Raw genomic sequence first — 21,790 nt, forward strand, 5'->3', positions numbered from 1 at the left:
ATCTTCTCTTTCTCGTCGAGAAGAGCCTGGTGACGCGAGGTTAAAAAATCTCCGAAACGAAAATCAAAATTGTAAATAAGAGTTATTTTTGATAAACTGAGCACACAGGGGTGATTTAAATACTTACTTTGACCGACTCAATTTTTTTCTCAAGTTCCAAAATTGTCATATTAACCCTTAACGGGGTATAGAGCTCAAACTGCTCTCCTGATAACACTGATGAAACTATGGCGCATTGATATGAACGGTGAACAGACCATTTAGCTAGGTGTCCATTATCACTGTACAATATCACTTTTTAATGGACACCTTGCAGCCAATCAGAATCGAGTATTCACCCAGACCATGGTATAAGTAAGGGTTAATGTACGACGAGGTGTAACATTATCACTTTTTAAGGGACGACGCGGAGGCGTGAACCGTCCGAGGCGAAGCCGAGGATGGTTTGCCTCCGCGAAGTCCCTTAAAAAGTGATAATGTACACCTCGAAGTGCATTAACCCGCTTATACCATGGTCAGTTGCCAACAAAACAATAAGACCAGTCATTTATATTTCCATGTGTAATAAATAAAGCAATCTAAATGGCTAAATGTCTGTTATTCATACTGTAAATCAGTCTTCCACGAAATAAAATAGTCCCCTCCCACCTCCACCACCCGCTCCGTTTTAAAGCCGACTCAAACGTTAACTTTATTACAGGAATGCAGGTTTAACGATGTTTTGCGTTCTACATTAAATGAAGACATTACCGTTTGGCAGCTTGCTTAATTTTGTATGATAGATACGTATTGGCCAAGTATATTAACATTTAAGAGCGAAGAGTTTCAGGAAGTGAGAGTGAGAGAGCAGCGCCCTGCGTGTGCTGCTGATGTGGTGAAATGCAGAGAGAGTTGTCTCTCTCTCTCTCTCTCTCTCTCTCTCTCTCTCTCTCTCTCTCTCTCTCTCTCTCTCTCTCTCTCTCTCTCTCTCTCTCTCTCTCTCTCTCTCTCTCTCTCTCTCTCTCTCTCCCGCTCGTGCACGAGCCGAGGGAAATCTTCTCTTTCTCGCCGAGAAGAGCCTGGTGACGCGAGGTTAAAAAATCTCCGAAACGAAAATCAAAATTGTAAATAAGAGTTATTTTTGATAAACTGAGCACACAGGGGTGATTTAAATACTTACTTTGACCGACTCAATTTTTTTCTCAAGTTCCAAAATTGTCATATTAACCCTTAACGGGGGTATAGAGCTCAAACTGCTCTCCTGATAACACTGATGAAACTATGCGCATTGATATGAACGGTGAACAGACCATTTAGCTAGGTGTCCATTATCACTGTACAATATCACTTTTAATGGACACCTTGCAGCCAATCAGAATCGAGTATTCACCCAGACCATGGTATAAGTAAGGGTTAATGTATGACGAGGTGTACATTATCACTTTTTAAGGGACGACGCGGAGGCGTGAACCGTCCGAGGCGAAGCCGAGGATGGTTTGCCTCCGCGAAGTCCCTTAAAAAGTGATAATGTACACCTCGAAGTGCATTAACCCGCTTATACCATGGTCAGTTGCCAACAAAACAATAAGACCAGTCATTTATATTTCCATGTGTAATAAATAAAGCAATCTAAATGGCTAAATGTCTGTTATTCATACTGTAAATCAGTCTTCCACGAAATAAAATAGTCCCTCCCCACCTCCACCACCCGCTCCGTTTTAAAGCCGACTCAAACGTTAACTTTATTACAGGAATGCAGGTTTAACGATGTTTTGCGTTCTACATTAAATGAAGACATTACCGTTTGGCAGCTTGCTTAATTTTGTATGATAGATACGTATTGGCCAAGTATATTAACATTTAAGAGCGAAGAGTTTCAGGAAGTGAGAGTGAGAGAGCAGCGCCCTGCGTGTGCTGCTGATGTGGTGAAATGCAGAGAGAGTTCTCTCTCTCTCTCTCTCTCTCTCTCTCTCTCTCTCTCTCTCTCTCTCTCTCTCTCCTCTCTCTCTCTCTCTCTCTCTCTCTCTCTCTCTCTCTCTCTCTCTCTCTCTCTCTCTCTCTCTCTCTCTCTCCCGCTCGTGCACGAGCCGAGGGAAATCTTCTCTTTCTCGCCGAGAAGAGCCTGGTGACGCGAGGTTAAAAAATCTCCGAAACGAAAATCAAAATTGTAAATAAGAGTTATTTTTGATAAACTGAGCACACAGGGGTGATTTAAATACTTACTTTGACCGACTCAATTTTTTCTCAAGTTCCAAAATTGTCATATTAACCCTTAACGGGGGTATAGAGCTCAAACTGCTCTCCTGATAACACTGATGAAACTATGGCGCATTGATATGAACGGTGAACAGACCATTTAGCTAGGTGTCCATTATCACTGTACAATATCACTTTTTAATGGACACCTTGCAGCCAATCAGAATCGAGTATTCACCCAGACCATGGTATAAATGTAATTAAGTGGCCGTGTCAAAATGATGTGATGTTCATAATGTCATTTGTTCCATTCATATTCTGTTGAAATATGTTATGTCTTGTTTCTCCTACTTCAGAAAGAGGATAACAACATGTTCCCGTAAAAGAAACAGAGACAGACAGAACTCAAAATAAACCTTCAGCTTTGCTACTACAAACCTCTGGAAGTCAACTCTAATAAGGCAGAACAGCTCGTCTCAGTTAAAGACTTCAACAAAAACACTGTAGCTACAAAGTGGTGAATCTCAGACCACAAGTTGGCAACCGAACAAGCTTGTCATCAAACTTTAATGTCTTTGTTCACACAGAAACCAAAATGCTGCATCCACATGTCAGAGATTAAAGAAATGAGATGAGATCAAGAAAAACTACAAGTCCTACTAGGGGAGAACTCAAAGAGCTGTGCGTTAACAGCAAGGCCAATTTATGGTTTGTGACACTTTTGAAACACTTTCTCTCGACAGATATCAGATCAGAATCAGATCAGAAAAACTGATTTCATTCAGTATCTGTGGAGAGACAGATACTTAACTGTGTCTCCATTTATGGCAGGCCTGCCATAAATGGAGTGACAGTCACCTCATACACGTTGTTACTGTTACAGTATATCTGACAACAGATCAGTTGTTTGTCTTGTATGTTTTGATAGTACGTTTTCTAACTAATGTTTCACTTTTCACTGTCTAAACGCTTGCTTTGGCAATATGTAAAGTGTGACGTCATGCTAAAGCCATCTGAAGGGGAATTTTCTAGATACATGTATGTTTTCCCTTTCTGTGGTTTATCATTTATACACAAATAAAGTTCATGTTCATTTTCACTGCCTTTGGAAAATGCATTGAATGCATTTCAAACACTTGAGATGTAAAACAGATGACTCTCTGCTGTTAAAATATTCTATAATCTTGTGTTTGTCCTTTGTATTTCTGTGGGGCAGAGATTGTTGTCAAACAATGTTTTTGTCTTCAAAGAAAGGAGCATGAATTATCAGTGGAAATGTGAATACAACCAAGGAGGTAAATGAGACAGAACAGTAAAATGTTAAACTCTGTAGGGAACCACAGAGACAATACGAGGGATCAGCGTTGGTAAACAAACAGCAGCTTATAATAGGACCCTATGGAGCCAGCCTTGAGTGTCTCACGCTGCAGGCTATGCTTTTTTCTAAATTCACTTTATTTTAAAAACTGCAACAGTTCACACAACTTTAACACAACATACATATATTATACATGAGACCCTTGTGCTACTTCTCCTCTCACTCAGAATGTCAAAATATAAGCGATGTGACACATAGTTTTTGAGACATTAACGTTTGTTTGGCACAACTCATACTAATTAACTGCTGCGGTCCGCTTATTCGTCCTCTATACCATCTGCTGATCACAGAATCAACACTATAACACCATAAGTGACCCTTGCACCAGTCATCTATCCTACCTCTTTTATTACTTCCCTGTACAGGCAGCATTTGTCATTAATAATTAACCCATGACAGAGACAGGTGAAATTAAAATCAGACTTTGACATTGCTGAGCATAACGCAGAGAGACTGTGAGAGCACTCACAAGACCATTACAGCCTTACTCCATTACATTGAGATCTCTACTGAAACACACTGATTTGGAGGACTGTAAGCAGCAAGTTGAAGTGGATGTGATTTGGTGAGTCTTGTTATTGAAAGATATTTTGGATACCAAAGCAAATGGCGGAGAAAATAGCTGTTGTTGAAAGTTACTTGAGTTGCATTATATGTTCAGAGACTTTTAGAGATCCTGTGTCTCTGAGCTGCGACCACAGCTTCTGTTCCAGCTGCCTGAAACAATCCTGGGAACAAGCTAAAAACAAAAACTGTCCGATTTGTAAAAGAAAATGGTCAAAGAATTTGATAGTGAATTTTGCACTAAAGGAACTAGCTGATGCTTTTAGGCAGAAAGCTGGGTCATCTGAGACGGCTAAAGAAGAGGAGAAAGTGGAGGTGGTGTGTACTAAACATCCAGAAGTGCCTAAATGGTTCTGTAAGGAGGAACAGAGAGCTGTGTGTCCTGTCTGTGAGTTCTCTCACCACCACGGCCACAAGGTGGTTCCTATAGAAGAAGAAGTCAGTGAGCTGAAGGAGCAGCTGAAACCTGACTTAAAGTCTCTACAGGACAAGAGGGACAAATACAAAGATGTGCAGAAGAAATACAACAAAGTGGTTCAATACTCCAAGAAACAGCTGGTGGCCACAGAGACACAGATCAGAGCAGAGTTCAACAAGCTCCACCAGTTCCTGAAAGAGGAAGAGGAGGCCAGAGTGACGGCTCTGAGGGAGGAAGAAGAGCAGAAGGAGAAGACTATCACCAGAGAAATGAAGTTCATTCAGGAGAAGATCTCCTCTCTCTCAGACAGCATATCTGCTGTGGAAGAAGACCTGCAGAAACACAATGTGCCGTTCCTCACCAGTTATAAAGCCACTCAGACCAGAGCCAAAGCTCAGTGTTCACTGTCAGATCCCCAGCTGGTCTCAGGAGCACTGATAGATGTGGCCAAACACCTGGGCAACCTGTCCTTCAGAGTCTGGGAGAAGATGAAGGGGGAGGTCACCTTCAATCCTGTCATTCTGGACCCAAACACTGCACACTGCCGTCTCTCTCTGTCTGATGACCTGACCAGTGTGAGAAATGGAGGCACAGGGCAGCAGCTTCCTGACAACCCAGAGAGACACACTAAGTATTCCACTGTTCTGGGCTCTGAGGGCTTCAGCTCAGGGAAACACAGCTGGGAGGTGGAGGTGGGAGATCATCCTAAGTGGATTGTGGGTTTGGCTAAAGAGTCAGCTGACAGGAAGGGGAAGGAATATGCCACACCAGAATATGGAATCTGGTGTTTAAGGCACCGCAGTGGAAAAAACAGTAATGGGCTTGGTCAGACCATCACAGTGAAGAAGAGTCTCCAGAGGATCAGAGTCCAGCTGGACTATGACATGGGGAAGCTGTCCTTCTACAACTCTGAGGACAACACTCACATCTACACTCACAAAGACACTTTCACTGAGAAACTCTACCCATTTTTCGATGTTGGAAAGGCTGGTGATGCAGAGACCATTGATATCAAAGTTAGGCCAGCCGAGGCTTCTCTGTGATGTTATGGGATGTTAATGAGGTGTGTGTGTGTGTGTGTGTGTGTGTGTGTGTGTGTGTGTGTGTGTGTGTGTGTGTGTGCGTGCGTGCGTGTGTGTGTGTGTGTGTGTAGGCAACCATAGGCACAGATTCTTTTGAATAAATTGATCTTCATGAATGTGTGATGGAGCAGAGAATAGGCCTATAAGGAAAGTGGTAAATGTGGTAACTTGGTGTTAAGTAGTGTGGCTCTGATTAGACGTGTGAAGCAGTTTTAGCAACATGGTGATTGTGGGGTCAAAGGTGAGCCCGAGTCAGTTGAGCAAAAAGACCATTTTTGTTTTAGTGTCATAATTCTAAAGTTTTAGCTACAGTAACATGTTTAATTTCCATGGATGCCGAACAACCTTAAATATATAGAACAATTATTGTTTGAAATAGACACACATTATTTTAAGTGTAAACATAAAAAAAGAATCACTCGCCCTGTTCTCTCTTTCTGTAGAACATTATTTTTACTAGGTTGAAATTGTAATTTTTTTAGTCTTAAATCATTGGTTAAAGTGAAAATTTCTGAAAATGTGTGAGCTTTTAATATTTACAAATGGCATGTTTTACTATGCAGGAAGGACCAAGGCTTGTCCACAGTTGTAAGGATTTATACTTCCTGTGTACCACTATCATGAAGCATTGAGGTTTATTACTGACTGTAACTTGACCTGTGATTGGCCTGACCTTTACACTCAGTCTGATTGGTACAATATAATCAACAAGGCCTGTACTGTAGATCATTTGTTCAATAGAAGTTTTAATTATCCAAGTCATAAAAATCATAGGTTATAGATGAATTTGTGAAAACTTGTTCATATTAAGTGCCGTCAGCTTTTAATGCTTATACAGATATTTTTAAGTAACATGCTGTGTTCTTTGGTATTGCATTTCTTACGTCACTTTGCTTTTGCTCTTTTGGGACTTTTATAATTGAACACTTTTGCAATTGTCGTGAAACAAATTTTTTTCTTTTTCTATTTTATTTTTTCTTAACAAAAAAATAACCACTTGACTATTCCCTGTTATTTCTGTTGATGTTGATGGTTAAATAAATATCTGATCAGGAATAAAAGACAGACGTTTTGTTTCATTTGACGTTGAGATTGTACATATGATCAGAAATACAATGCTGACATGTTATTGTGGTGATTGTGTTGGGCTAAAGTGTGAAGGAGGGGAGAGGACAAACAGCATCACTGGAGGTAGCCTCTTTCAGGAGCGTCTCCTCACTGCTTGTTAAGCAGCTCGTACAACAGTCTCTTATATGTAGGTTAAGAGATGTGTTAAAATGTCACAGAGACATTTCAAAGACACGTACCAAAGCAGACATCTTCATTGTTTAGAGGCACTGGGTTTATGGCAGTGAGCCATACACTGAGAGACAGTGAGTGACAGTCACCTGACACACGTTGCTGTTATATCTGACAACAGACCATCTGATTTGTCCTGTAGTATGTTTCTTTGCTGTTATTTGTTCTTTGCTGCTGCTGTTATATCTGACAACAGATAATTTGTTTGTCTTTTGATATGTTTTATGTTTTGATATATTACATTTTCTAATTCATGTTTGGCTTTTCAATGTCTAAACACTTGCTTTGGGAATTATGTACAGTATTACATCATGCTAATAAAGCCATTTGAATTGAATTGAATTGAATTGGATAAAAGTTGTATTGGGTGAGGAGAACACGACAGAGTGATTTATTATGACTCATTTTATTCTGGCAAAGTATATCTGAATATTAAACACATGTATGAACTTGGGGGACTGGAGCCTATCCCAGCATGCATTGGGTGGAAGGCAGGTACACAGGTGAATCTATGACAGGGCGAACACAGATACGTATAAACACACTCACATTCACACCTTTAGAGGACAATTTAGAGTCTAATCCAGCTGAGTGTGGAGCAAACCAGCAGAACACAGGGAGAACATGCAAACTAAACACAGAAAGGAGCGGGAATCTAACCAGCCTGGTCACCAGAATAAAATGTTGACGTTCTGCTGTTAAAAGTATTCTATAGTCTTGTGTTAGGGCCTTGGTATTTCTGTGCTGCAGAGATTGTTAGCATTGTTAAACAATGGAGTCCTATTTCTATCCTTTATTTTTCTGTTTTGGTCTTCAAAGAAAGGTGAATTATTATTACAGAACAGTAAAATGTAGAGAAACAACAACACCATCTCCTGATCACAAAATCAACAGTCTAACAGCATCAGTGACCCTTGTGCCAGTCAGCAGTCACAGTCACTACCCTACCCCTTTTATCTTAGGATTTATTCTATTACTTTCCTGTACTTGAATGATGCTTGATTGCCTTGGCATTGTCTGCCAATTGTCACTGTGGTACCTGAATTTCCCCAGCAGGGGTCAGTGAAGTACTATCTTTCTGATCTCAAATCAGATGGCAGCTTTTCCCATTAATGGAATGAAAACCACCACAGGGAGAATTAAATGTACTTCACTGTAATTCACTGTCATGTAATTCACTGATGTATTCAACAGCACAAAAGGTTTTGGGCCATCCGGCCTTCATCACTGTGTCACACTGAGGATCTACCTGTCATGTGACCTTCATCACTGTGTCACACTGAGGATCTACCTGTCATGTGATCATCACTGTGTCACACTGAGGATCTACCTGTCATGTGATCCTCACTGTGTCACACTGAGGATCTACCTGTCATGTGATCATCACTGTGTCACACTGAGGATCTACCTGTCATGTGATCCTCCTTTTCATTGCATGGATATATACGCACTTAGGATTACGCACCAGGAGGCTCTGAGCACAGCGGTACTCCAAGAAGCACTTCTCATGAATAATTAAGTCATGACAGAGAGAGAGAAAATAAAGAGAAAATAAATGTTGAAAATTATTTGAGTTGCCTTGTGTGCCACGAGACTTTTAGAGATCCTGTGTCTCTGAGCTGTGGCCACAGCTTCTGTTCCAGCTGCCTGAAACAATTCTGGGAACAAGCTAAAATCAGGAACTGTCCCATTTGTAGAAGAAAACACTCCAAGGATTTTCTAGGACCAAACTTTGCACTGAAAGAACTAGCTGATGCCTTTAGGCAGAAAACTGGGTCATCTGAGATGGCTAAAGGAGAGGAGAAGGTGGAGGTGGTGTGTAGTAAACATCGGGAAGTGCCTAAATGGTTCTGTAAGACGAGCAGAGAGCTGTGTGTCCTGTCTGTGAGTTCCCTCACCACCAAGGTCACAAGGTGGTTCCTATAGAAGAAGCAGTCAGCGAGCTGAAGGAGCAGCTGAAACCTGACTTAAAGTCTCTACAGGACAAGAGGGACAAATACAAAGAGGTGGAGAAGACATATAATGAAGTGGTTCAATACTCCAAGAAACAGCTGGAGGTCACAGAGAGGCAGATCAGAGCAGAGGTCAACAAGCTCCACCAGTTCCTGAAAGAGGAAGAGGAGGCCAGAGTGACGGCTCTGAGGGAGGAAGAGCAGCAGAAGAGGAAGACTATCACCAGAGAAATGAAGATCATTCAGGAGAAGATCTCCTCTGTCTCAGACAGCATCTCTGCTGTGGAAGAAGACCTGCAGAAACACAATGTGCCGTTCCTCACCAGTTATAAAGCCACTCAGACCAGAGCCAGAGCTCAGTGCTCACTGTCAGATCCACAGCTGGTCTCAGGAGCACTGATAGATGTGGCCAAACACCTGGGTAACCTGTCCTTCAGAGTCTGGGAGAAGATGAAGGGGGAGGTCAACTTCAGTCCTGTCATTCTGGACCCAAACACTGCACACTGCTGTCTCTCTCTGTCTGATGACCTGACCATTTGTGAGAGATACAGACACATGGCAGCAGCTCCCTGACAACCCAGAGAGACACACTTACTCTGCCACTGTTCTGGGCTCTGAGGGCTTCAGTTCAGGGACAAACAGCTGGGAGGTGGAGGTGGGAGATCATTCTAGCTGGATTGTGGGTTTGGCTAAAGAGTAATTTGACAGGAAGGGGGAGTTATTTTGTCACACCAGAAAATGGAATCTGGTTTTTATGCCATGGCAGTGGAAAATACACTAATGGGCTTGGTAAGATCCTTACAATGAAGAAGAGTCTCCAGAGATACAGACTCCAGCTGGACTATGACATGGGTGAGCTGTCCTTCTACAACTCTGAGGACAACACTCACATCTACACTCACAAAGACACTTTCACTGAGAAACTCTACCCATGTTTCAATGTTGGAGAGAATGGTGATGCAGAGACCATTGATATCAAAGTTTGTCAAGCTGATAGCCTGGTAACCAACCAATGTAATGTAATGTAATGTAATGTAATGTAGAAGAGTTGATGGCAACTGTGGGGTTGGATTAGCCTGGTAAACCAGCCAGTCACGTTCTACCAGACCATCTGGCCTCAAGCCCTGGGAGGGTATTTGCAGAAATGGCAAAGCATTCTAGCCAATGAATCAGCGACCCGCCTCGTAGTTGACATCGTAACCGGCCAATCAGGAACGCCGCTAGCGAAACAGTAATGGCTGCCTCTGTGGCTGTCCGCCTCGATGAGCAAAGTCAACTTTTGTCTAGTTTAAACAGCCATTAAGTGCAGTTATTGCAGAAATAGACTCAATAACAACAATTAAACAAGTACATGAGTTGATATCAAAGTTTGTCAAGCTGAGGCTTCTCTGTGATGTTATGGGATGTTAATGAGGTGTGCGTGTGTGTGTGTGTGTGTGTGTGTGTGTGTGTGTGTGTGTGTGTGTGTGTGTGTGTGTGTGTGTGTGTGTGTGTGCATGTGCGTGTGTGTGTGTGGGTGTGTGTGTGTGTGTGTGTGTGTGTGTGTGTAAGTGTGTGTGTGTGTGTGTGTGTGTGTGTGTGTGTGTGTGTGTGTGTGTGTGTGTGTGTGTGTAATCATAGGCACAGATTATTTTGAATAAATTGATCTTCATGAATGTGTGATGGAGCAGAGAATAGGTCTATAAGGAAAGTGGTAAATGTGGTAACTTGGTGTTAAGTAGTGTGGCTCTGATTAGACGTGTGAAACAGTTTTAGCAACATGGTGTCATGATTCAACCAGTAACTGTTCACTATGTGTATCATGGAGCATTGAGGATTACTAGTTTAACGTAGTGGGTTCACTGTATAAACATTATACACGTTATAGAGTCTGATATTGAAATAGCGTGGTGAAACACTTGTCTTTCACACCAGAGAGCCGTGTTCGATTCCCAGTGTTTCCAAATTCTACATTTCAACCGTGAGTCACATTCAACGTTTTTGTTATTAAGCCCAATCCCTAACCCAAACCATAACCCTAACCATAACCATAACCCTAACCATAACCTTAACCAAGTTGTGTTACTTGCCTAAACATAAGCAAAGTTGTTAGTTTCGTTTGTGTTTAACGTTGGAAAGGCAGTGAGTTTTTCAAATTAACTGCCATTTTGTTTAAATGTTATGCTGACATTGTAGGTTGTAAAATGCCCTGTTTTAGAAACTTAAATGGCTGATGTTCTGTGATTTTAAATTTCATTTTACCAACTTTACTACTCCCTGTTATTTCTGTTGATGTTTAAATAGCTAAATATTTGATCAGGGGAAAAAGACATGTTTTGTTTAATTTGACGTTGAGATTGTACATATGATCAGAAATACAATGCTGACATGTTATTGTGGTGATTGTGTTGGGCTAAAGTGTGAAGGAGGAGAGAGGACAAACAGCATCACTGGAGGTAGCCTCTTTCAGGAGCGTCTCCTCACTGCTTGCTAAGGAGCTCGTACAACAGTCTCTTATATGTGGGTTAAGAGATGTGCTAAAAAACTCCAAAGCAGCAGAAAATGTTGATACTCGTCGTACAAAATGTTACAGAGAGATTTCAAACACATGTACCAAAGCAGACGTCTTCATTGGTTAGAGGCACTGGGTTTATGGCAGTGAGCCATAAACTGAGAGACAGTGAGTGACAGTCACCTGATACATGTTGCTGTTATATGACAACAGACCATCTGATTCAGTGGTTCTCAAATAGGGGTCCGCGGACCCCCAGGGGTCCGTGGCACTTTGCCAGGGGGTCCGCGAAAAGTTTTCAGGTAAAAAAAAAAAAAAAAAAAAAAAAATATTTATTAAAAAAGAAAATGCTACATGTTACTTATTCCTTCTCAAACTACTTCCTTCCTACATGGTGCTAGTCTATCAAAATATCTTGGCAACATTGATTGTGTTGCATAGTGGTTTTCTGTACTGTTGACAAATTGTGATATTGTAAATCGCTTTGGACAAAACAAAAGCGTCTGCTAAATGACGTAATGTAAATGTAATGTAATAAAAATAAAAATAAAATAAAAATTGCAAAATCTTCATAGCTCAACGAAAATAGTTTATGCTTTAAATCTAAAATGGTTTGTGGATTACATTCTAATAACAAACCTATCAAATGAAAAGTCAAGCACATTAAGTTACAGACAACATAACAGGGTATCAAAATCCTTAATTATGGGGGGGGGGGGTGAATACAGATTTATATTTATTACCAGTGCTACTGTATCAAGCAAGCACATTTATGAGTATGTTTTTAGGTCAATTAATGTATGTCAATTAATGTAAGACTTCTGATGGTTTAATGTACAAAACTAGACGCTTGCAAAATTTGGGGGCCCTGTCCTGTCCTGATAGTGAAAGCTGTAGGCTACCTTTGAAAAGGGCTCTGGTAGACAACAGAGAGGACCAAGACCTAAGTTGTACAACAAACGTCACCAACCTGTTCTGTGTAGTCTCGTTGTACAGTCAGTGTAACCCCACTTCATCAGGATTTAAAACAGCGTTTTTCGTTGTCGGTCGTTCTGCTCTGTTGAATGAGTAGCTTCCTCCTCGTACTCTGCTATCGTTCTTTCAAACAGCCCAAATACCCCTTCAACAGCTGCAACTAGTCTGCTTCACCAACGATCTCAGCTTCTAGACTGTAGACGTCGAATACTTTAGACCTCAATAACAAACTGTCTGTCAGCAGCTATCTATGCTAACTTAAAAAGCTTTGTGTAGACTACCGTCTGCTGCAGCATGTATGTAAACTAGACTTTTGAAAGGTAAACAATGGAACCATGGATGGATGGTGGATCGGTTTGCACATGCGCGACTCGAGTCCGGCCCGCTCTGTCACGAAATTGGGAACTTCCGGGTCGTGACCTTCGACAATCTTTTCATTTCAATGGCGAGTTGCACCCCCCATGGTTGCACCAAGGTTGCACCCATAGATAGGTTGCACCATTGTCTCTGCCTCTCCTCGATAGTATGTATGTATATGTATATGTGTGTGTGTGTGTGTGTGTGTGTGTGTGTATCTGTATATATGTGTGTGTGTGTGTGTGTGTGTGTGTGTGTGTGTGTGTGTGTGTGTGTGTGTGTGTGTGTGTGTGTGTGTGTGTATATATCTGTGTGTGTGTGTGTGTGTGTGTGTGTGTGTGTGTGTGTGTGTGTGTGTGTGTGTGTGTGTGTGTGTGTGTGTGTGTGTGTGTGTGTATATATATATATATATATATATATATATATATATATATATATATATATATATATATATATATATATATATATATATAAAGGTAGATTGCCCTGCACAGCTCAGATCTTCACATTGGTGCCGGTGGTGTCAGGAAGGAAGTCCATAGTAAAAAGGAAGAAGTTTCAGTTTAAATTTTTAAGTTGATTTATTCTCTAAAAAAGCAACGCGTTTCGCCGCTCAGGCTTCATCAGGCTCATATCAGCACAATGTTTTTATAGGCTGCACCTGTAATCAGTGGAATAGGCAGCAGCTGACAGAGGGCTACCAGGAGCCACTGGTAATAAATTCAAATCTTCATACAAATTAGCAATGGTTACCTCTCATTCATAATATCAAAAGGCTCAATCAATATCAATACAAGTATTAGGCCATGAACAACAATATATATAGAAAAAGCATTAATTATACAAAAGGGCAACAATACATTTTCAAAAGGTAGGGCAACAATAAATGTACTCCATGATCCCTGCTTCTGATCCATGCATAAGGGGAGGGAGGGTGGTGAAAGAGGAAAAAGTGTAGGAGGGGGTGTGGTCCTGCCTTTCCTCACTAGATGGCATATCTGCATATCCCCATATATATATATATATATATATGTATATATATATATATATATATATATATATATATATATATATATATATATATATATATATATATATATATATATATATATTCGCCTTAAATATATATATATATATATATATATATATATATATATATATATATATATATATATATATATATATATATATATATATATATATATATATAGGCTATATATATATATATATATATATATATATATAGTTATATATAGTTATATATAGTTATATATAGTGTGTGTGTGTGTGTGTGTGTGTGTGTGTGTGTGTGTGTGTGTGTGTGTGTGTGTGTGTTTAATTTATTTGTTCCATTCATTCTGCCACCTCTTTTTGATGTCTGGTATGCACATTTGCCTCCCTCCCCCACTAGTCTGGTCTGAATACATCTGAACCATCTGAACCAGAGGGCTGAACGTGAACCATTAATCAGATCTTGCTTGAAATCCCATCGTCTTTGGCTGAACTGAACCACGTGACTAGTGACGTCACCTAAAGCACTAAAAAGAACCGCGTCCATGACCATGAAGAAGAAGCCATATTGAGGACTGTATCAGAGGCTACTAATAGCTCAAGTCGACTGACGAGAACCCAGAAAGAAACTAGACTTATTTCGGAACACGCAGATTGGATAAACCATATCAACATGTCGGGGGACGTTTTTCAGGCGCTTTACGCCAACGTTATGGACAGCATGCTCAAAACTGCAGTCGCAGAGACAACGAAACTTTTCGAAACTATGGTCGATGATCTGAAGGCAGAAGTATCCCAGATCAAGAAGGAGAATGAGGAGCTGCGATCTAAATGCAACGAATTAGAGAAGGAGAAAAACAAATCGACTACTAACAATAAGGAACGCGAACTCGAACCGGGGCCGAGCACCGCTTCTGACATACGGGACACGGCCGTTCAATGTGGTGAGTAAGTTGTCTTAACGTTAGCGTGCTAATTGTTAGCTAGCTACTAGCACGCCACTCGCGTTAACCGCCATTTTTACTGGCCTGTGTTGTCCTATATGTGTTGTGATGTTGTTATAGCAGGTCAGCTAGCTAGAATACAATAGTAGGCCAATATATGCCAGCTGCTATGCAGATTAAACGGCTAGTGAGCCTAAAGGCCAAATTATACTATCAGGAATGCAAACTAGTCACCTTTAGGTGGTCTGTCACCTTTTTCACTCTCCATGAGTTTGCATCCCTGTATTCTACATTAAAGACGGAGTATACCGCAGTGGTTCTCAAACTTTGTCACAGCAAGAAATAAGCCTAAACTGTCCCAAGGTCCCCCATCTGATAAGATTGTTTTTGCTTATAGATATTTTATTGCAGAAAGTGTATGAAACCCATGACCGAAATAGACATACATTCTGTCATTGTGTTACTTATGGAAGGTATGGTAGTGAAAATAACATATTCCCCTTTTTGCTCGGACCCCTACGTGTATGTTGTCGGAGCACCGCAGGAATGAGTCCGGAACTATACTTCCGGGTTCGTCAGGGGAAATGTGAATGGGGTTTTAGAATGGGGATTTCACTTAAATGCATAAAATAACTCTGTGGTTAACAAACGTTTATGGGAGCGCAAATTTGAGTTCAGCAGGATACACACTGTGTGTGTGTGTGTGTGTGTGTGTGTGTGTGTGTGTGTGTGTGTGTGTGTGTGTGTGTGAGCGTATAAACACGCAAGTGTTTTAATATGTGTACATGGTATGCTACAAATGTACTAGGCACAACTCTATAGTATGTGATATTATTATGGATATAATGTGAGTATGTACACATCTCTTATATATTAATACAGTAGTATAACGTGTTATTACAGTATAATGCTGTCATATAAAGCCTATAGATATAAAACGGGGTAGGACAGGGGGTATTAACTTCTTCCTACTCCTTTTCGGGCATGATTAATAAATGTAAATTGATTGTGAATTTGCTGTATATTGTATGCTGTGAATTCCAATTGACTGTGATTGTTTGGCACTTCTTGCCTATATTTCCTTTATTTTTTTTTATCTTTGTTTTGTTTTTGTTTTCACCATGTTCGAAATAAATCTAATCTAATCTAATAATCTTAACAAACTTAAATTTTAACTTTTATGACTTTTGGAACGTAAATGCGTTTTATTTAACGTGATTTTTACTTCAAAAGGCATAAAAGTTATTAACGTTTGTGAAGATTATCCTGCTGAACCCAAATTCGCGCTCCCATAAACTTTTGTCACATACCTTATTGATGCATTTCCCATTCTAAAACCCCATAGACTTTTCCACTGACGAACCAAAACAAGAAAAAGAAAAAATTTCGGGACCTAAAGTCTTAATCAGCTGTTTGTTTACCTTTAACAGACACTGATCCGCTGCAAACCACACGGGTGGAGCCACCTTCAGATGCGGGACTGACCTTGCTTCAGAAAGATGCAGTGACCCCAGTGGCCCTGGAGACACCCCGTTTGGCAGGGAACAGTGGGCTGGGACGAGCCCAGAGCCAAGCATCTGAACCAGGGCAGATACCAATCATCACGCTCCCTGCAGTAGGCCTAAAGGAGGACCTGGAAGAACAGCCTGAAGTTAATCAGCCGATAACAGAAACAACAACCCAAGCAGAAGTTACAACACTTGTAGAACAACCGTTGTTAGTTGCACAGCAACAGTCAACGGTCCAGCTTCCGGAAAAAGAGCAACAATCCAAAATTGCCCGGCGACTTCAACGCGAGAGTGAAACATCACTAAACAAACAATGTTATGATGCTTTGCGACCACATGTAGATGTGCCCTCTACAAACGAACAGTTGTCCGAGGCAGCGCCGATCACAAACGACAGAGCTTCTCCAGAATTAGCAGTTAGCAAGGCAGAAACTGCGGCTAGTTCCCAGCCTGATTTGTCAGTACGCCGTAGAAGAGGACGGCCGCCAAAGAGAGCGAAAATCTGCCACGCTCAGCCAGTGGAAGAACAAGTTCACTCTCCAACTAATGATGATCCCACAGACCAGGAAGGAGTCATCTCCTGTTCAATAGGAGTGGAGGAGGTTGAGGTCCGTTCTTCTCACCCTTTCTCAGAAGCAGGACAACCATCAGACAAGGCAAGACACACTACATCTCAGCTGCCCATACGAGAATTTACTTCATTGCCATCCATTAACATTGCCTCAGTCCAGGAGGTTGTAAACACCTCACCAAGAGATCTGCAGAAGATCAAGGTTAGTTGTCTGCCTGTTTCGACACTATCTTCAATCAGAGGGCCCTCCTCTGCAAAGGAACCTTTAATAATAACACCACCTCCTCCACGCCAACCTTTAATAACAGTGGTGGCACCAAGTAAACAGTTGGGTAACGCCACCTGTCCGAAAATAATCATCACGCAAAGATCAATGTCCCCATTTACTCCCCAATCAATAGCTGCTCCCTCCCCAACACAGCTTTCTACTGTTGTGTCAACAGTTGTAGCCGCACAAAAGGATATTTTACCAGCAGCTTCTGCAGCTGGGGGAACCACTTCCCTTTCCTCTGTTCCTCTGACAACAATAGTTGTTACACCCAGGCAACCACTGTCTGTTGTCACTTCACAGACAACTGCCAGCTCAACTGATCAGCAATCAATGACGAAAATATCAATAGTAGTGCCAAGACAGGTCTCAGCTGTGCTACCAAGGCGACAGCAGTCCACCGTAGCCCCACAAGTAGTTTTAGTGACAAGACGGCAGCAGTCCCCAGAAACGCCTGTTGCAGTGTCACGGGCACGGTCGGTTTCCTTGTCAGCGCAGTCAAGTGTTAAAACTGCCACGGTTTCTACGGTGATAACTGTATCTACAGAAACCTGTTCCAATTTGAAACAGTCAGATTCACCTGTGCTTGTGCAAACCGCTGGGCCTCCAAAGGGACCTCCTGATTTCCAAGAGAAATCGGCAGTAGTCGTAGAGAAACCATCGGCATCAACTCAGCTGTCACAAGCAGTTACAAAAGAAATAATCCCACTTTCTGAGAGGTCACCATTAGCCACTAAAATCCCCCCTTGTTTAAAATCAATACCAATCACCACCACCATGCCTACACAAGCCTCTGCAGTGTCAAAAGAACCAAATGCTGTTCAAGAGACACCATCATTGGCGGTCAAATCTACTCAGTCAATTTCGGCTGCATCCGCAAAGGACGTTGCGCCCGATTCTAAGATCTCCACATCATCATCCTCCGAAACGTGTTCCGGTTTGAAAGACTCCTCTATCACCAAGTGTGTGCAGCCATCTGCACCTCCACAGGTGTCAGCGGCAGTCCTGCAGCCATCTGCACCTCCACAGGTGTCAGCGGCAGTCCTGCAGCCATCTGCACCTCCACAGGTGTCAGCGGCAGTCCTGCAGCCATCTGCACCTCCACAGGTGTCAGCGGCAGTCCGAGAGAAATCGGCAGCAGCCATCGACAGGACTGAGCATTCAGCTGTATATTCTGCAGCGGAAAATGCCACAGTTTCTGAGATGCCAATTCTATGTAGAGAAACTAGCTCCGATTTGAAAGAGGTGCCTCTCGGCAGATATGTGCGCGCGTCTGTGCTACCAAACGACGCCGCTATTACACAAGAGAAACCATCAGCTGCCCCCAAAATGCTGACCTCCATCACCCTAAAAGACACAACATCTGACCCTCATTTACAGATGACTAAAACCCAGTTCTTGGCACAGCTGGCAGTCTCACCTGTAGTTGATGTCCGACAAAAGGTAAATGTCAGTTATGCATGAAATATAGGGTGTTATCCAATTGCAACTCAATCTCTTCATGTTTTCATATTTAAATTGAGGTCATGTAAAATGCAATGTGATGCCTCTGCAATGCGATTTTTTGTTGCTATGCTAAATATATTTGTGTTTGTGTTTTTAGGCCCTCTCCAGCGATGCTGTGGATAACACAACTGCTCATGGAGAGAACAGCACCGATGTGAAACAGCTCAAAAAGGATTCCATAGTGGCCCGACTCCGAAGTCACCCCAGAGCCTGCTTGAAGTCCAGCAAAACCGAATCAAATCCAGAACCGTTCACAGGACCAGAACCTACCCCTGTCAGCGCTGAAAAACATAGATCGGCCAAAGACAGTGCGACGCACAAAAAGACGACACGGGAACCCATTGTGATCGGTCTTAACAAGCCCAAATTGGCTAAATGTGTTGCAACTCCTGAAAAGATTACCCTCAATCCCACGTCCATCAGTCCTAGGAGATCCAGATCATCTAAAGATGGTGTTAGCCCAAAAAAGACTGCAAGTGAACCCACGTCCATCAGTCCTCGGAGGTCTAGATTCACTAAGGATGATGCTAGCCCTAAAAAGACTGTTGGTAGACCCACTTCTGTCAGTCTTAAAAGGCCTAGATTATCTAAAACTGGTGTTAGCCCTAAACCCAAATTGGCTAAAATTGCAAGCCCTGAAAAAGTGACCCGTAATCCCACTTCCATCAATCCTAGGAGATCTAGATTAACTAAAGATGGTGCTAGTCCTAAAAAGACTGCCGATGAACCCACTTCTGTCAGATCTATAAGGCCTAGATTATCTAAAAAGACCACAAGTGAACCCACTTCCGTCGGTCCTAGGAGGTCTAGATTGACTAAAGATGGTGCTGGTCCTAAACCCGCGACTAGTGAACTCAGCCCTCGGTGGCTCAGGTTAGCTAACGATGGTGTTGGACCGAAAAAGACAAAGGCGCAGGCCCACGCAACTCCGCAGCGGGGATCCCAAACTCCCAGCCCTTACATAGTAACGGCGCCATATCAAATGTATACGACCCCGCCAAATCGATCCCAGACAGCGCGGCATAAATCTGCTTCTAAAAGCCCCCCCTCCTCGCCTCGGACAGCCGTCTACCCCCCAAGTGTCCCTCTTCACCCCATACCCGTCCACGCGCCGCCTATCGTATCGCCATTACAACCGTTATCCGTCATCGGTAGGCGTCTGCTCAAGAACCAGTGCGGGGAGTGCGGCCGCATCCTCAGCGGCCCGGAAGAGCTCGAGAGCCACGTCAGCCTCCACACGAGTCGTCGGCCTTTCGCGTGCGTGTCGTGCGGCAAATACTTCTCGGACTGGCGGTCGCTCAGTCTGCACGGCAGGGTGCACCGCAACGGGAGAATCCATATGTGTCCGCAGTGCGGCAAGGGCTTCGTGTACAGCTTCGGTCTCACCAGACACCTCCAGATGGTGCACAGCAGAGTGAAACCCTTTGTCTGTCAGATCTGCAACAAGAGGTTCTTCTCGAAGAGCGAGGTGGAGTCGCACATACGCGTCCACACCGGCGAGAAGCCGTACCCCTGCGACCTCTGCAAAAGGCGATTCAAGAGGCGAATGGACCTGAATAAGCATTTGCGCTGGCACAACGGGGAGAAGAGGCACTGGTGCCCGTTCTGCGGTAAAGGCTTTCTGGATCAGAACAATATGAAACGGCACACGTATATCCACACGGGGGAGAAACCCCATTCCTGCCCCCACTGCCCGAAGAAATTCACACAGTCAGGTCACTTAAAGAAGCATGTGAAAAATGTACATAAAGACGATGTGTGAATGGCAAATTGGAAAAAAATCCCCTTTTTTATATTGAATTCAATTTTACATATCATTAATTTCATTTATTAGTATTGTATTTCTATGATGGCCTATGTCTTTACATGGTGTTTGATGTGTGCTTACTGGGTAGGGGGGAAGTCGCACTGACTGGGGACATGAAATAAAGCGCATGCAAACATAGGAACATTATGTCATCCGTGTATGTCTGCCCAGACCAGTGTTTCCCAAAGACTGGGTCGGGAGCCACAGGTGGGTCGCAGGAGCTTTTATTTGGTTCGCCAAATGTCTTCCATAGTCTTATTTGTATATTGTTTTACTGAGAGGAAATAAAAACAACGAGACAGCCTGTTAACTATAAATTGTCAAATACTGTAAAGTATTTGACAAAACAGTTATGATTTACCAAATGTATATCTCTTTGAAATGGCTGGTTTACGTATTCAAGATAAATATAAGGTGATGGCAGTAAAAATGGTCAGGAACGTTTATTTATTCACAAACTCCCTCTTATCACAATTTATAGATCAGGCCTATTGTGAATTGGGTCGTGATGGTTAGTAATGTTTTTAAAAAGTGGGTCTCCAGAAAAAAGTTTGGGAAACACTGCTAGACAAATGTAAAAAAAAAGAATACACCAGGATTTCATTGTTTTCAAGCTAATGTAAAAACTAAATTAATGCTAAGAAGAATTGTAAGAGTGTAACAAAAAATCTCCTGGGCATCTACAGTAGGTTGGCGAAGATTCTAGTTTTAATAATTTGAACAAAGAATCCAAAGTCTTTCATAATGAGCCTTAAGATCAATAGGCTTGTTTTACATACACCGCAATGGTGTGTTGGTCCCCAGAAGACAACATTATAACATTAAGATTTTTGTCAAATCTATCTGTCTAAAGTTGTATGGAACCATTGCTTTGGACAGGCTTTACTGCAAATTTCTGTTAATCTCACACCGTTGTGAACATTCAATTGTTTATGCTCTAATTTTCTGTATGAAAACTGGTTAAATTGTAAGTATGGTTATTTGTTAGACTGTAAAAATGTTTTTTGAATTGTTTATACACTTTTGTTTGCAGTTTATTTGATTATTTACATTCTGTTTGTTTAAAAACAACTGAAAAAAATGGTTTATTGTACTGTTTGTGCAAAAAATGTACCTTCTGTACTAGGAAATTGTATAGATTTAGCTTGATATGCTAGCTAAAATGAGTTGTGTGTGACATTTCAGATCACGTTTGTTTTATCGTTTCTGTCATTTGATTTAATTTGATTACGGGTAGCTAATAAAATGTGGAATGGTCAAGTTAATCAAAGATTTGTCCGATTTTTTCCCCTGCTGGCAAGATTGTGGATTTTGATGGTAAAGGGAAAACGTGTTTTACTCCGATATGTACCGGGTTGAATAGCACATTATACACTACTGACCCCATTTACACCTGGCATGGGCCTTTTTCCACCAGCAGCCATTTTGTGTCTAAAAGGCAGGAGGTAAAACAGGTGCAAGCAAACATTAATGATGGTTTCCAA

The 21,790-nt window shown here is 41.9% G+C and overlaps 2 protein-coding genes and 1 pseudogene across 4 annotated transcripts in view; all 3 read left to right on the plus strand.

Moving 5' to 3' along the window:
- The window catches only part of LOC310794746 (zinc-binding protein A33-like), a 219,578-nt gene extending 213,735 nt beyond the window's left edge, over positions 1-5,843 (plus strand). The window contains exon 2 of the mRNA XM_083656773.1: positions 4,056-5,843. Coding sequence (XP_083512899.1) covers positions 4,160-5,578 — 1,419 coding nt within the window. The 5' untranslated portion in view covers positions 4,056-4,159 and the 3' untranslated portion in view covers positions 5,579-5,843. The remainder of the gene's footprint in view (positions 1-4,055) is intronic.
- Positions 5,844-7,391: 1,548 nt separating this feature from the next.
- LOC310794898 (E3 ubiquitin-protein ligase TRIM35-like) overlaps positions 7,392-21,790 on the plus strand; it is a 571,381-nt pseudogene continuing 556,982 nt past the window's right edge. The window contains exons 1-2 of the transcript in view: positions 7,392-7,411; positions 8,446-8,898. The product of the transcript in view is annotated as an E3 ubiquitin-protein ligase TRIM35-like (transcript). The remainder of the gene's footprint in view (positions 7,412-8,445; positions 8,899-21,790) is intronic.
- LOC310794738 (uncharacterized protein) lies at positions 14,283-21,553 on the plus strand. 2 transcript variants are annotated; one of them, XM_083656762.1, is made up of 3 exons: positions 14,283-14,646; positions 16,077-16,927; positions 18,597-21,553. In XM_083656762.1, the coding sequence occupies exons 1-3, from the start codon at positions 14,376-14,378 to the stop codon at positions 20,259-20,261; spliced, it is 2,787 nt and encodes a 928-aa protein (XP_083512888.1). In that variant the 5' UTR covers positions 14,283-14,375; the 3' UTR covers positions 20,262-21,553. The 2 variants fall into 2 exon arrangements, with proteins under 2 accessions (XP_083512888.1, XP_083512889.1); XM_083656763.1 differs by having other exon boundaries at positions 16,077-16,810.

Source organism: Poromitra crassiceps, assembly GCF_964638095.1.
Source record: "Poromitra crassiceps genome assembly, chromosome: 20".
NCBI classification, from domain to species: Eukaryota; Metazoa; Chordata; class Actinopteri; order Beryciformes; family Melamphaidae; genus Poromitra; species Poromitra crassiceps.